The sequence below is a fragment of the Excalfactoria chinensis genome, chromosome 4 (genome assembly GCF_039878825.1).
Source record: "Excalfactoria chinensis isolate bCotChi1 chromosome 4, bCotChi1.hap2, whole genome shotgun sequence".
In the NCBI taxonomy this organism is placed as follows: domain Eukaryota; kingdom Metazoa; phylum Chordata; class Aves; order Galliformes; family Phasianidae; genus Excalfactoria; species Excalfactoria chinensis.
The window spans coordinates 34,920,909-34,936,390 of NC_092828.1; the positions used below are offsets into that span (position 1 = coordinate 34,920,909).

The window sequence follows — 15,482 nt, forward strand, 5'->3', positions numbered from 1 at the left end:
CCCATTGCTAAGCATAGAAGAATAGTCTGCGTGCAGCAAATACCATGCATATAAGACATGGGTGTTTGCTTTTGTCAAATTAAATGTTACAATGCAGCATTTCAGTCTAAACTACAAAAGAATATTTATTACAGGTGCTTTCATTCCTTAACATAAATTTTACCTGTAAATAGTAGTTAGACTATATTTATCTGATTAATATTTCTTCTGGAAGCTTCTACATCTATTGATTAAGTAACTGTGTAGATGAATTACAGAAAGATACACCAGCAAAATGAAAAGTTTCAATTTTTGCTTTCCACAATCCTATGGGTACCTGCTGAATTCCCCTCCTAGAAAAACACTCCCTACTGCTTATGCAAAAGCAGCTTATTGGAAAGCATGGAACTTTAATGCTGAAGGGTGACCCTATCTGTTTGCAGAGTCACTCTAAAGGTACAGGCCATCATTTTGAAACTGTCTCCGGTAAACAATGTAAGCATTTGACTTGTCAAAGGACTGAGCCAAGGATTTGGTGATTTGAACCTCTGAAAACAAAATACTACAAATTGCTGGTAAAGGCACTGTGCTCTTTTTGCTTTTATAGGTTCTTGTGAGAACCATTGGTCTAGTCATGCTGTCATCTGGCATAATGGCAAAACTCCAAGTGTCTTTAATAGGAGAAGTATCAGGCTTCATCCTCCGACATTCATTAATAGAAAATACATCACAGTGCTTTCTTTAACAAGTTTGCTTTATTTGTGCTAGCAGAAGATAATGATTAACTGGTTTATTTTCACAAATCAGAGGCACACCTTTTCCTTTTGAAGATAAATAACTGGAATGAAGCCATTGATCTAGGCAGAATTAGCTTTTTATTTTAAAATCAAGCTTTTTAAAAGAGAGAAGCTAGTGATGTGGTCATGCTGATGTACAGTGCGTTTATCACCTTCATAGCTGCAGATATTCCTGTTCCCCCCCCCAACTTGATGACTTGATGAAAACCAATAATTTATGCTTTAAGAAATATATATGATTTTGGTAGGAGCCTCCTCCATTAGATTCTTAAATGTACGTTCATTCTTGCCACATTTTAAAAATAAATGTCCTGCAGATGTTATATCCTATACAATTTTGGATTATGTTTGCACTTCCACTGTCTTCGAGGGAGCTGAAAATTAATAATTTCTTTGTGTATTTCCAGGGATATATGCTTGTTTTTAAATAGCTAATACATGCATATATATGTATATATATACATACCTATTTTTATCAACTACAAAGATTTGATAGTGCAATACATTCTTAAATGGTAGAAGCTGCTACCACTGTCAGACACAATGCACAGTTTTATGTACTCTCAAATGCTAAACAGTCATGGTCCTGGCTGGCTGGGAATCTGCTGTAAGCCTAGGAACTGTGGTCAAACACTTGCTAAATTGAATCATAGAAACTGAGTAAATGAGAAAATACTGCCCACCTATTGCTGCTGAGATGACTGCTGGGAATGAAAACTGAGGAAACTAGAAAAAGACACACCATGAAGTAAAGACACACTCTTGAAGAAAGTGATGTAGTCTTTGAGCCTGTCTGGGTGTGGCTCTAAGGAAGGAATGCTGGGTATGGAATTTACACCACAGTTGTTATTGTGGGCAAAGCATATGCATATCCACCCCTCCACGCACAAGAAAATAACTGTTTTAATATCAGGGAGAGGGGCAGTATGTAAACTTCACTATAGACAAATGCATAACTACTTGCTAATAAGCTCCATGTACTTTTGTGGGCTGTGTGCAATTAAATGTGCATGTTGATTCTTTCCACAGGACTCCGGCGAAGTGAGAGCCTGTCAGAGAAGCAGGTGAAAGAAGCCAAATCTAAATGTAAAAGTATTGCATTGCTGCTGACGGCAGCTCCCAATCCCAATTCCAAGGGGGTGTTGATGTTCAAGAAGCGTCGTCAAAGGGCGAGGAAATATACTTTAGTCAGCTACGGGACTGGGGAGCTTGAACGTGACGAAGACGAGGGTGAAGAAGGTGAAGTTGAAGAGGGAGACAAAGAAAATACTTTTGAAGTGAGTTTGCTTGCAACAAGTGAGTCAGAAATAGATGAAGATTTCTTCTCTGACATTGACAACGACAAGAAGATTGTGACATTTGATTGGGACAGTGGTCTACTTGAGGTTGAAAAGAAGACAAAAAGTGGAGACGAGATGCAGACGCTTCCAGAGACGACAGGTAAAGGGGCCCTCATGTTTGCCAGGAGACGGCAGAGGATGGATCAGATTGCAGCTGAGCAAGAGGAGATGAAGGCACACACAGTACATGCAGAGGAACAAAGGGAAGTCACTGCGTCAGAGAACTTCCAGAAAGTAAGCTCTTCAGCCTATAAAACAAAAGAGGAAGAAATGTTAAGACAGCAACCCTGCATAAGCAAAAACTATGCAGATGTGAGCCAGAATGATGGTAAAATTGTGCAACAAAATGGTTTTGGTTTAGCACCAGACACAAACCTCTCTTTTCAGTCTTCTGAACCTCAAAAAGCATCATCTTTGAACAGAACAGCTAAACCCTTTCCTTTTGGGGTTCAAAACCGAGCAGCTGCACCATTTTCGCCCACAAGAAATGTCACTAGTCCTCTTTCAGATTTACCAGCGCCTCCTCCTTACTGCTCTATCAGCCCACCACCAGAGGCTTTATATAGACCTTTATCAGCTCCCGCAGCAAGCAAAGCTGCACCAATTCTGTGGTCACACACAGAGCCAACTGAACGTATAGCATCCAGGGATGAGAGGATTGCAGTGCCAGCCAAAAGAACTGGAATACTGCAAGAGGCAAAGAGGAGGAGCACATCAAAGCCTATGTTCTCTTTCAAAGAAGCACCCAAAGTAAGTCCAAATCCTGCCCTGTTGTCCCTTGTACACAATGCAGAAGGTAAAAAGGGTTCTGGAGCTGGTTTTGAGTCAGGACCCGAAGAAGACTACCTCAGTTTGGGAGCAGAAGCTTGCAATTTCATGCAGAGTCAAGCATCTAAGCAAAAGGCCCCTCCTCCTATTGCTCCAAAGCCTTCACTCAAGGTCACTCCTGCTGCTGGCACCCCAGTTTCACCAGTTTGGTCACCAGCTGTGGCTTCTAACAAGGCTCCTTCTTTCCCAGCTCCAGCCTCACCACAGGCAGCATATCCTGCACCACTCAAATCCCCACAGTATCCTCATTCTCCCTCTGCCAATCCCCCTAATACTCTCAACCTATCTGGTCCTTTCAAAGGGCCTCAGGCAACCCTAGCAAGTCCAAACCACCCACCCAAGACACCAACCACACCAAGTGCTGGAGAAACAAAACCCTTTGAGATGCCACCAGAGATGAGGGGAAAAGGAGCCCAATTATTTGCCAGAAGGCATTCTCGAATGGAGAAGTATGTGGTTGATTCAGAGACTGTGCAAGCAAACATGGCACGAGCCGCATCTCCAACTCCATCTTTACCAGCTTCTTGGAAATATTCATCTAATGTCCGAGCACCTCCACCTGTTGCTTATAATCCCATACAAAGTCCATCTTATCCTCCTGCTGCTACCAAGCCTTTCCCCAAGTCCACTGCTGCTACTAAAAATACCAAAAGAAAACCTAAGAAAGGTCTCAACACTTTGGATATTATGAAACACCAACCTTACCAACTTGATGCATCATTATTTACTTTTCAACCTCCTAGTAGTAAGGAAAGCTTTTCTATTAAGCAGATACCAAAGTTGCCCACTTCAAAGCAAGCTACATCATTACGACTGCCTGGTTCTGGATCTCCTACAAACGCCCGGCCATCTTCAGTGTACTCTGTGCCAGCCTACAGTTCGCAACCATCGTTCCAATCAAATGCCTCCAACCCAGTAAATGAATCATATACACCGACAGGCTATTCTGCATTTTCTAAGCCAGAATCCACCACATCCTCTTTGTTTACTGCTCCGAGGCCAAAATTTTCAGCAAAGAAAGCTGGCGTCATTGCACAGGTGTGGAAGCCATCTATTATTGAAGAGTAAACATGATAGCTAAAACTTAGTGTCCACCTTGCTTGCAATGCATTGTTGTTTGCAGTAGTACCTGGGCACATAAAGAGTGTCAAGAGTATTCCTTAGCTTACGTAATATCTTCAGTTGTATCACCTCAAATCTGGGTCCAAAATACTTGAACTTTTTTAAGGAATCAAAATAGATACAAATTTTAGCATATCTATGCACATAAAATCCTGCAATAAACAGACACCACTGTGCTAAGTAAGCAGGACACTAGGTTTTTGCTTCAAGTTGACTACAAAAGAAACAACAGTAAGCAGTACACCTGGCTTAGCAAACTAATAGAGAAGAGCTTTCTTTCTATCCGCCACCCCAGTGATGTCCAAATGACCTAGGGATTTGAGGACTTCTTTTTTTTAAGTGCCTTATTAAATGCTATTAATAGTAACATGTATTACTAACATACATAGTCTAAAATAGGTAATGTATTAGACTCTGACTGATCACTAGCAGAAAACAGCAGGATATACCTTTGGGTATGCACAGAGTCCCACTGACTTCAGTCAGAATCTGTCTTGGCTCAAAGGTTCTCCCATAGAAATCTGATCAATCGGTCAGGGGCTTAGTTTGCAAGTTATGTGGATCAGCTGTGATCCAAAATCATGAATTGCCTCTGTGATTTCACAGAGAATGTGCTATAAGAGATGCAAGAGTATTCTGCAGAAGACTGATTCAAAGTAGATGGAATGACAGCTGGGAAAAATTGTTGAACATTTCCCATTTTGGGGAAATTTGACATCCTAAGTGCAGACATATATTTGGCCAAAAGTTTGCCTAGAATCCAGTAAGTAACATAAAAACTACTAAATCAAAAATATTGATTTATTAGAGAGGTGAGATGAGTTTTGGGGTTTTGCAGCTGCAATGTGACGCAATAGTTTCTTGTGAAATCATAGCAACTGAGAGCTGAAGGGATATGTATAATTGAGAGTCTTGCAACCAGAGTAGTGTATGTCTCAAAAATCAGCATTTAACATTAAATCATAAATATTACCTTGTCTTCCTACCAGTCTCACACACATTTTCTTAATTTCACTTTGGGCTATACAGTGCTTTTTCCCACTCTGAATCTTTTTACTCTGATCTTACACTTTCACCTTTTACTTGTATTAGGTATAGGGATTGAAATACTGCTACAGTAGAAAAATAAGAGGTCGTAGTCTTGAAACCTACTGTGTAATACTGCAAAATAAATACACAGTCTTCTGGAGATCCATGGGCTATATTTGAACAGTTCAGCATACTGTTCTGTAAGGACACTTGTTTATATCTGTAGAGCTAGGTGTGAAACATTGCTAAGGTTATCAAAATTCATCCCAAGTGTAACACTAAAGATTAAAACACTGATATGTGAATAAGGGTGGCAGAGTCTGTTGGTATATTTATTTAAGCTCCCATCCAGCTAGCTACGGACACAAATATGGATTTTTATATCATAATGGTGTATACACTTTTATTATAACTATCTATTTAGATGAAGAAGGTGTTTCTCAGTATGAACAAAATCACCCACATTTGTTCTCATGATGGTAACTGAAACTGCAATAAAGTTTGAGAAGAATAATTTCATTGTAAATATAGAAGGCCAATTGGAATCAAGTCAGTAGAAATCACTCCTTTTAATTTTGGACCTTCAAAATTCCACTCCCACTTCTGGACTGGAATACTAACTGCATTAAAAGAAAACGACCAAGTGATCCACCTCCTTCCTAAAATTCAGAACAATGATGGGAAATTTTGAGAAAAACAGTTTGGAAAACTCAACTAAGAATTACACTGCATTTTCCAGGAAATAGAGTAGCAATATTTTAATCCTCTGGAGATCTCCCTTCTATTTTCCACTGCCAGTATCTGTATTTTTCTTCCATCATTAAACTTGACCCTTTCTTCTCTGCCTGCTTGGGTTTCCTTTCTTTCTTTTTTTTTCTTTATTCCACTTATATGTACAGATGGACGTTATTTTCTATGCAATTCTTGCCCTTTCCCCACTTCCCCTTCTTCTTCCTTCCCTTCCCATTCATTTTCTCCATCTCCTTTCCATCTTTCCCACCTCTCTTGCAATAAAGATACCCTGTCAGAGGTAACAGATGTGCTACTGGAGAGCTACACAGAAATCTAACTCCATTTAGACAGCCTCATGTTGCCTAATATGTTTTTACTTATTCTGCTCCTTGAACTTATAACTGTAAATTACAACCACACTTCTGTACTCATTCACTGTATCACCAGACAAGTGTTTCCCTAATGAGGAGATTTTTAGTAGTTTTGTACTTTCACCACAGTTTTGAAGTTGATTAACATGTCTACTAATGAGATACAGAATGTTACACAGCAGGGTGACCAGGTCACATCAAGCTCAGGTCAGTAACTTCTGGAGGTTGCCACCATCTCCAGAGCATCCCGTGTGAAATATGTGAATTACTGATATCTAATTTCCTGCATATATATGCCTGCATGTCATATTACTTTCCAAGTAAGAAATAATAAGCAGTATTATTCTAATTATAAGCACGGGAAAAAGGTGGAGATGAGATACCATCTCATCCAAAGAAAATCAGCTCTCCATAAAGACAAAAGTCAAGTTAATAGGAACGAGAGGAGAGCTGTGATTAAATAGAGCATTTCAGTTTCCTAAACCATCTGTCTAGAACTGAATTCACCTGGAGGACAGAAATGTGTGATTATCAGCATGTAAAATATTTATGTATCTCTTTCATTTTCAGCAGAACCCAAAATTTCAGTTAGGACATCGTGTAAATTATTTGTACTTTTACAGCTATATGCTAGAAGTCAGCTTCTGTGGTAGCTGTATAAAATACAGCCATTAGCCTACCTGCTCTTTACTTTGGCCATAAGGAGAGGAAATTAATATTTGTTAACTATTTGGCTATTGATTAGAGTCAGATTTCTTGCTGTTGTTCAAACACAGATATTTCACATGGCCAATAGCAATGAGAGAATAACTTTTTAAATCATCAGTATGTTAAAAGCAAAAGCCACAGTAACAATAGTGCTCTTAACTCAATTAAGATCTTTTGAAAATGCCAATCGAACACTGAGTCTGAATTCAGTTTTATACACATACACTATTCTACATGCATAGTGCTTGGATCCAGCTTGGCTTCAAGGCTTTTACCTAACAGGTAAGTCTGTGATTCCTACTAATATTTCAGTCCTACTTACGTTAACAGTTTTACATGAAGTGTAATCTCTCAAGACACGGATTAAAATTAGAGGAAAGCTGAGCTGTTCATTGCAATGAGTCCAAATTGAGGGCTAAAGATAGCATCAAGCATAGTTGAAATGAACTGTTTGCAGAGTGGAATCATCTGAAATTTCTCCATAAAAGAGAAAGCAATTATTATTATTATTATTATTATTATTCCCAAAAAAATCTATTAGAATTATCTTAATGCAATATGATAATTTTCCAAGATGAAATGGTTGTGCTTAATATATGTGCATATTTACCAGTGAATATTTGGCCACTCCTAATAATACTACTTCTAATATGTTCACATTAAGAGATCTATTTAATTTGTTTATGTTGTTTTTACCACATTTAATTATAGTCCATACAAGAGGTATTATAATATACCAGTTTGGATCTCATGTTTTCAGATAGCCTTTCCTTGAAAACAGGTATTTTAATGAATGGTTTATATTCTTCCAGTTTCTGAATCAGTTTCAGACATCTTTATAAAACCTGAACTTAACAGTTTTGTTATGGAGATGAGTGGCGTTTAGACAAGAAGTTATATTTTTGTTACAAAATTTAGTTATTTATTTAGGTATTTATCTATGTATTTATTCTGTAGGGATATTTACAGAGAAAACAATGCCATCTTTTGCAAGTACACCATAAACTTTTACTTTCTGCTCTCTTATGGAAGAAGTCATTTAGTCAGTGTCCTAAGATGTGACAACATCCAGTGATGAGCTGCCTGGTATCAAAGGCTCCTGACCTATGGACTGGCACTTTCTAAAACACTCGTATTAAGACCTGTAGTAGGGAATGCCCATTTCTCTTCTAGATGTGTAGACAAGCTGGCCATTGCCATTACAATATCAACCACCAGAAGGTTTCAGTTCATATTTGTCTGACGTCCTATTGCAATGCCCTAAAACACACCTGCTTTTATTCAAGAATAAAATTCCTGAGACATTCAAGACTGCTGTTAGTATTCACACAAAAATGAATGTTCAGAATTAAGTTTTTGTATTTGAAGAAATACTAAGAGGCTGAGGCATCTCCATGCTACAGCAATTAGGAAGTGAAGAGCTGGTATGTTTCGTATAGGTAAGTTACTGCTAAGTGACAGAGTAGAGGAAAAACAAAAACTAGAATTGAAGATGTGCAGTGGGGAGGAAACAACAGAACAAAAGCAGAGGTTTAGTTCTATGTTCTATCAGAGGTTCATGACATACTGAGGGAATAAGAGAAGAAAATAAGTAAGACGGGCTTAAGTCTACATTGAGATGGCTATTTTCTAGGTGCTTCTTGGATGACAGAGTGCTCATATGACTGGGCATCTTTTTTTCCCCTCTATTTACAAGTAGAGATTGTGAAAGAATGGAAATGCAGCAAACCCAGCAAAAAGAGAAAAGTGAGCTTTTTTAAAAAACCAACACTATCTAAAGAGTATTTGCACTGAGAGGCAATATATATGTAAACATATTATCCTAGATAGCTTCTATACACAACAGTCTTCAAAAATGCTAAAGTGAACTCTGATAAAAGACAGTAAAGTGCCCTTCAACAAGCAGAAGCAAATATAAAGAGAACTTGATGCAAGATGATTTGGGAGGAGCAATGATTACCAAGTATCCAGGACGGCACACCAGCAAGGGACCAGCTTTACCACGTGTCCCGCTGCTCCAGCATCTCCACAGGGAATTGTTTGTATACCATGAAGTAGGGAAATACCAGTGAAACAACAGCAATCTTTGCATCTAACAATTTGCAAAATCTTTCTCCTCTCTTTTTCCAGGATCGGCATCCAGATTTCCTAGCTTGCAGAATGCAAAGCGATTGGTTATAAAAAGAGCCACTTTTCCAGTATTACCCTTTTCAAAATATAACAATTCAACTTTGTCTGAAGTTAAATGTCCAGGATTCCACTGACTGTTTTGTGAGTTCAGCATGGCGAGTGCAAACGTTAATTACACAGCTTCACATAATGCTATTTTAAAATGAATCCACTCAGTTTGAACAAGAAATGTTATACAAAGAAGAAATTTGTTGACAAGATATTAAAAAAAAACAGTGGATTCAGAGTGTTTGAAGTTACTGCTGGTAGAAATGTTCCTTGGGAAAATATGCGAGCCTGACATTTACTTGGTGCCACCGTCACAAGTTCATAGTACCCATGACAAGAACCGTTCTTTACCATAAAAATTACTTCTGCATATAATTAAATTTGGGGGGAGCTGGAATCATTCAAGAGCAATGTCTGACAAGCGCTTCTTAGGCTGGAGCCTTACTCCAGGAAGAACTATAAGATTTTTATCAAATGATTAAAAAGTAATCCTGAAGCTCAAGGAAATACTGTGTTGGAAGGTTCTCTACAGAAACAGATTTGAGCTCTTCTTTTACAAGGCTAACCACAGTGATATTTCTATGGTTTAAATGTTGGCATCCTTGAATAAGGCAGGCAAGGACTTGTCTTTTATATAGGATGCTAATCAAGTCTCTTGTTACTCTGTAGTTTTCAGAAGAAGAAGATTTATTATTGTCTGTAACAATCTTGACAAACATTTTTAACTTCAATGCATGTGAGACCATCACAAAGTTATGTGGTGGTACATCATAAAAGTAACTGTATGCTCCCTTAGGCTGAAGAAACAGCTCTGAGAAAAATAACTTACTGAACTGAGCTGACAGATGTACTAAGTAGATGAAGGCTTTGTGAGCAGTTTATTCAGTATATCAAGACAATGTGTTTTCAATCTTTGATTCTTTCCTATTGTTCGAGAGAGACATCTTGAAAAAGTAATTCCAGACAACTGAAAGATACATTGCTACAAAATTAACACATCATCACCTGCCATTGTTTTTCTCATAGCATATCCAACTCAGTTTAGGGCAGAGAAGAGTACTGCTCTCCTGATGAACAGCCCTTCACTAATTTGTATTGGCCTTGTTCTGTACTCATTATTCCTGACATAATGTACACTCTTCAAAGTATGCTCTTCACGCTGAATGACTCATGGCATTTTTTGTTAGTATTTAATTGATTCAGAAGCTGTAATCTGTTTTTCCACTGCTGTATGAATGAGTATGTGAAGATGGAGGCATTGATATGAGGATACTCCATAGCCTTAGCTTCCCAGTTCAAGACTCTTACCACCTTCAAAGTCCAATAGGATATGAACTAGTCACTGTATGAAAGCATGGCTCTCCTTAACAACAGTCTGTGAATGTTCACAGATGACAGTTCTCCAGGTGGAACTCCAGAAAAAGGAATCCTCAGTGACCAGCCAGTGAAAATATCTTTCACACATTATACTCCTTTGTTATATTATCATACAATTTTCTAAAAGAAATGCTAAAACTGCACTGGATGGGTCAGCAGTGCTAAAATTTAATAAAAATATGTATGCACTGGACAATTACGTTTACATTTCATAGCTTTTGAATACTTACTTTCCACATTTAATACCATTGCTTCAAGGTAACTTTGTGTGTTTAAGACTCAAGGGGATATTTTTAGAGCAAACCAAACCTCAAAAATACTATCATATAGATCAGTGTTACCAGCAGGGTCCTCCAGCATGGCTTGGACCACCAACTGCCACCATACTATTTACATAACTGGCAGCAACTGCTTGTTGACATCTGGCTGTGAATCTGCACCACGAGGATGGCACACTTTCCAGCGGGGCTCTTAAGTTGTTTCTGGTATCAGTGAGATCAAGGAAGGGCACAATCCATCCCTCCGGGGAAGAAATTTCTCTGGAGTTGTGAAGGAAAGTACACAGCAGTAATCACAGATGCTTTTCCCCAGGTGTACCTTCACGGCCCTATTTCATCATTCTATTTTTTCTTGGCCTGGCCTCCTCCTTGTAGCCTAATTGCAAGTGAAACATGTCAGTTTTCTATTCCTTAAGCTTCTCATCAAAGCCTACGAAACTTGGCCATCAATACCTAGCCTCATCACTCTTCAACCCAGTCCTAAATACAATTTTTCCTTCTGCATCAAGTATTACCACCTTGTAGTTTTGTTTTGGCCGGTCTTTCCTCAGTCCATCACTTGCTTATTTCTTCCTCTCTGCTAAAATTCTTCTTGCCCCAGTATATTCAGTTCAGATGCTTTCCCTTTCAAAGATGTTTTGGCCCAACAGGAGGTCCTGAGCTATGAACAGTGAGCATGTAGAGCCTTGTGTTCAGACCAGTGTTGTGAAGATGCACAGGTTTGCATCATATGTATACACACACAGATTTTTTGTGAATAAAAACACAGCTGCCCATCAAGTGCCAAAGCTATGATACATCAGTTACTTCTCCAGACTGTGGAGATATACCTAGCCTGCAGTTCTGACAGGTAGAAACTGCAGGACATTACAGGAACTGGGGAACAGATAAGGTGTTCCTATTGAGCCTCACATTCCTGATAAACCAGTATTACTTAAAATTACCAGACTGCTCAGCCTTGACATAAATAGGCAAGTATTAGAACAGATGTATGAGATACTTCAGATCCAAAGATGAGTCTCAAACCAGTTCTAAAGCATAAAGCAGCGCTACTTTTCAAGCAAAAGAAGTCCAGAATTTTTTGGCATCTTTATGTTTTTGGTGTTGTTTTTTTTTTCCCTTACTCTCAACTCTTTGAAGTGGTTGAGCCATGGGGGTTCACTTGTTTAAAATGCAACTCAGGGGGCTGAATCATTTGAGATGAAATAAATAAGAGAACTAATCAAAAGACTGAGGATTTTGGTTTGATAAGAAAATTATATGGATCTGGATAAATTATCATTTCATTTGGAAACATTCGGAAACAACATTGCCACCGTCTCCAGGAAGTAAATTAATTTAGTACTTATTTGATTTCACTTTAGAAAAAAATACCAGTAACCTTCCCTTAACATCAAACTCTTTTGTTGCCTATACAAAACAGAAATGCCAGAAACTAAGACCAACACTGCACTTGTATTCAAACTTTTACTCACAAGGAAGCATGTATAATATTTAAGTCCAGAAGAGGGCAGCAAATGTTCTTCCTTAGGAGAGCTAAACTTCTGTTCCAAGACCCAAAGACCAAAATGCTGCATTCCAATTTTATTAGGTTCATTTTGCCTGATACAAACTATTTCCAACGTTTTTGGTTTTATTCCTTATTTATTTATTTATTTGTAGTTATAATGTAAAATAGTCATAGCATTTACTGCAAAGCTGGCAGCATTTCAGAGAAGTTTTTTTCATTACACGAAGTTTAAATTACAAATGGTTTCAGAAAAAGAAAACGCAAAAATAAGCTTAGCAATGTCCTCCTTCTACATGCAGGTCAAATTAAAAACCTGAAATGCTTGTTTTCTGTTTAAAAAAGTTGGAAAGAATGAGAGAATTGGAACATAATATACATATATAAAAATCAGGTATTATTTATTTCATCCTACCATCTTCTCAATGGTCTGTTCTCTGACCGCAGTAGCCATTACAGGGCAATAAAAAGCAAAGTTACAAATATAACCCTCAACTTTTATAAAGACAGAGTCATTCTTTGTAACAGCCCAATTGTTTTAACCACTTCCTTTTCCTTTGTTCCCTTTTAGTGTAAACATTAACCAGATGCTAAGGTTAGCTAAGATTTGAACCTGCTTAAGCCTCATAATTAAAATGAAAAGAATACAAATGTCTTATGTTTGACTTAGGTTTCTAAATCATTATTACATTTATTTTAGTGGTAGTTATTAATACACAACTCTAACAATGCTTACAATAAATCTGTCCTTCACTCACCAGTTTATTATAAACATTTTGCTATTTTTTAAATCAGCATTAGCTTGAATCTGTTCACATTGACACCTGGGCAGATAGCAGCTCTTGCTGGTGTTCTATGGCTGCAATGGACAGTTCTGAACTGCCTTTCCTTTTACTGACATCTAGGAATCATTTTCCCTTTAACAGCTACAATAGAAAAGGCTTTGCCTTTTCTCAGAAGGGACAATATAAAAATACAAATTAATCACTGTATGGCATTCCATTTTGCTTTGTAGCCTAACAACACCTTGTTTTCTGCTACAGTATTATTCTTAATGTTTTTTTCAAAAAAAAGAGTACAGTAATAGTGTGTGATAAATTAATAATTCTGTTATCACATCTCTTTTCCTTCCCTTCTCTTTTGATTGTGAGAAAAATAGAAGATCTCTACCCCTCTGTTTATAGTCTTCTTATATTTTACAGCGATGGGATAAAAATCTTTCTCCATTTGCACTTTATATTTCCCTCTGTCTCATTTATGATCAAAGGCTTACGCATTCTTTTTAGTGTATGCATGTCAAATGATCTATTTTAACATATTAAATAGAAAGGGAAAATAATAGACGGCATCACCATGCTTGCCCACTGCTGTCTAGTAAAGGGGTGATGAATTTTGTTGATTAAATGTTGCCTTGATTTCACAGTTTGTCAGAAATCAGTTTATGAATGTCAAATGCAGGTCTGCTATGAGGTTAGAGATTTTCAAGCCTAGATTTTCAGTCTAGGAACTTCACAACCAATAAGAAGAAATAAAGGCAATATTAATCATATCTCAGCTCTTTCATTTGAGACACATTGGTATTGAAGGAAAATCTTGTTTATCTACAAGAACTTTAAGGTGTGGAAAAATGTGGAGATATATATTCTCAAGCCAAAGATTATTCAGTTTCAGAATAAAGTTGGGGTAGGTAGATACAGACAAACATCAGGCTAAATAAATTATTCCAATAGTATGTTACTATGTAACGTTTATTGATCATTTAACCAAGTGCACAAAAATCTGCTGTGCAGCATGCTTTCAGGTTACCTGCATTGCAATAACCATACCAATCTTATTGGTGAGTTGTCTTAGAGACTAAATTCCTCCTTCTTAGGGTAAACACTGAGGTATTATGGCACAGTGCACATAACCAATGCATTTGCTTTATTTCTTTCATGGGTGATGAAAGAAATTGAATAATTTTACTGTGAAAGAACCAACAGAATTACAAATCCCCCCGAATCTGAGAGGTTATAACCCAGTTGTGAAGCAGTCACTCCACAAAACTTGGTAGAACTGCTTTAGGCCCAAAGTGATTTTCCTACTTAATTTTCCCATATTTATTAAAAATAAAACTGGTGTACCAAAACAAATACTATAGTTCATCATTTTCGTCTTTCAGAGGGAACTTTTCTGCTGTCATTTGGATATATGTTGAACATCCATACAGAATGAAGTAATCAAGTAATCATTGATTACCTTTAGTGATGAAGATCTTACTGAATGCATTCACTGTATCCACTGCATCTAGTTTCCAATATTAAGATTTTATATAGTAAGATTTAAGAATAAGATTTAACTTCAGCATAGGAAGTTCTGCACAAATGTGAGCAAGAACTTCTTTACAGTGAGGGTGATGGAGCACTGGAACAGGCTGCCCAGGAAGGTGGTGGAGCCTCCTTCTCTGGGGATATTCAAGACCCGCCTGTGTGACGTGGTGTAGGGAGCCTGCTTTGGCAGGGGGGTTGGACTCAATGATCTCTAGAGGTCCCTTCCAACCCCTACGATTCTGTGATTCTTTTCTCAAGTCTGTTTGTCCAAACTGTGCTAGCTCCTATACACTGTATTGACTAACTCACGCTGAGGGTTCTTCTAGGAATTCATTTAGCTCTGCTGTGTCAGTTCCCTTTCTTTGCCTTTTCTGATAACAAAGAATTCCTAGAATACTTTCCAGCCTCCCAGAACATTATCTTATTTTCTGTTACCGATCTTGATTATCTGTCAAATCTGATGCAGTAGCAACTAGTATATAGATATTTATACAAGTGGTAACTTGTGCTAAGAAACTCCAGAACTTACCACACTGTGAACATTTAATTTTGTCCATACTGTATCACCGCTTTTACAAGCTTCTACCATTGTAAAATAGTAGAATGGCCTGTTTCATCTGATGAAATACAGAAATACTTTTCCTAACTCACAATTCTCTAATCAAAGTGCCAAAATTAGCTCCTGCTTTACTACTGATAGTTAGGCCTAAAAGACACCTCTGCCACTTGATGTAAACTGGAAGTTTTCTCTAAACACAATAGACTAAACAAAGCATTTCATCTGACTTGTCTTGAAATGTCAGTGACATTCAGTGATAACAGTTCTGGCAATGTCATCATTTTCAGCTGCATCTCTGGAATGCCATGAAGTACTAATAGCAGGGCTTGGAATCTCCATTAGAAGGTTTTCCTATTAGCACAGTCCAT

General features: G+C 37.8%; 2 protein-coding genes across 2 annotated transcripts in view; one reads left to right on the plus strand and one right to left on the minus strand.

The window, feature by feature from the left end:
- SEC24D (SEC24 homolog D, COPII coat complex component) overlaps positions 1-15,482 on the minus strand; it is a 201,869-nt gene that overhangs the window by 130,620 nt on the left and 55,767 nt on the right. The window lies entirely within an intron of this gene.
- Positions 1-15,482, plus strand: part of SYNPO2 (synaptopodin 2) — an 86,143-nt gene that overhangs the window by 64,259 nt on the left and 6,402 nt on the right. The window contains exon 4 of the mRNA XM_072334478.1: positions 1,806-3,982. Within this exon, the coding sequence (XP_072190579.1) occupies positions 1,806-3,982 (2,177 nt within the window). The remainder of the gene's footprint in view (positions 1-1,805; positions 3,983-15,482) is intronic.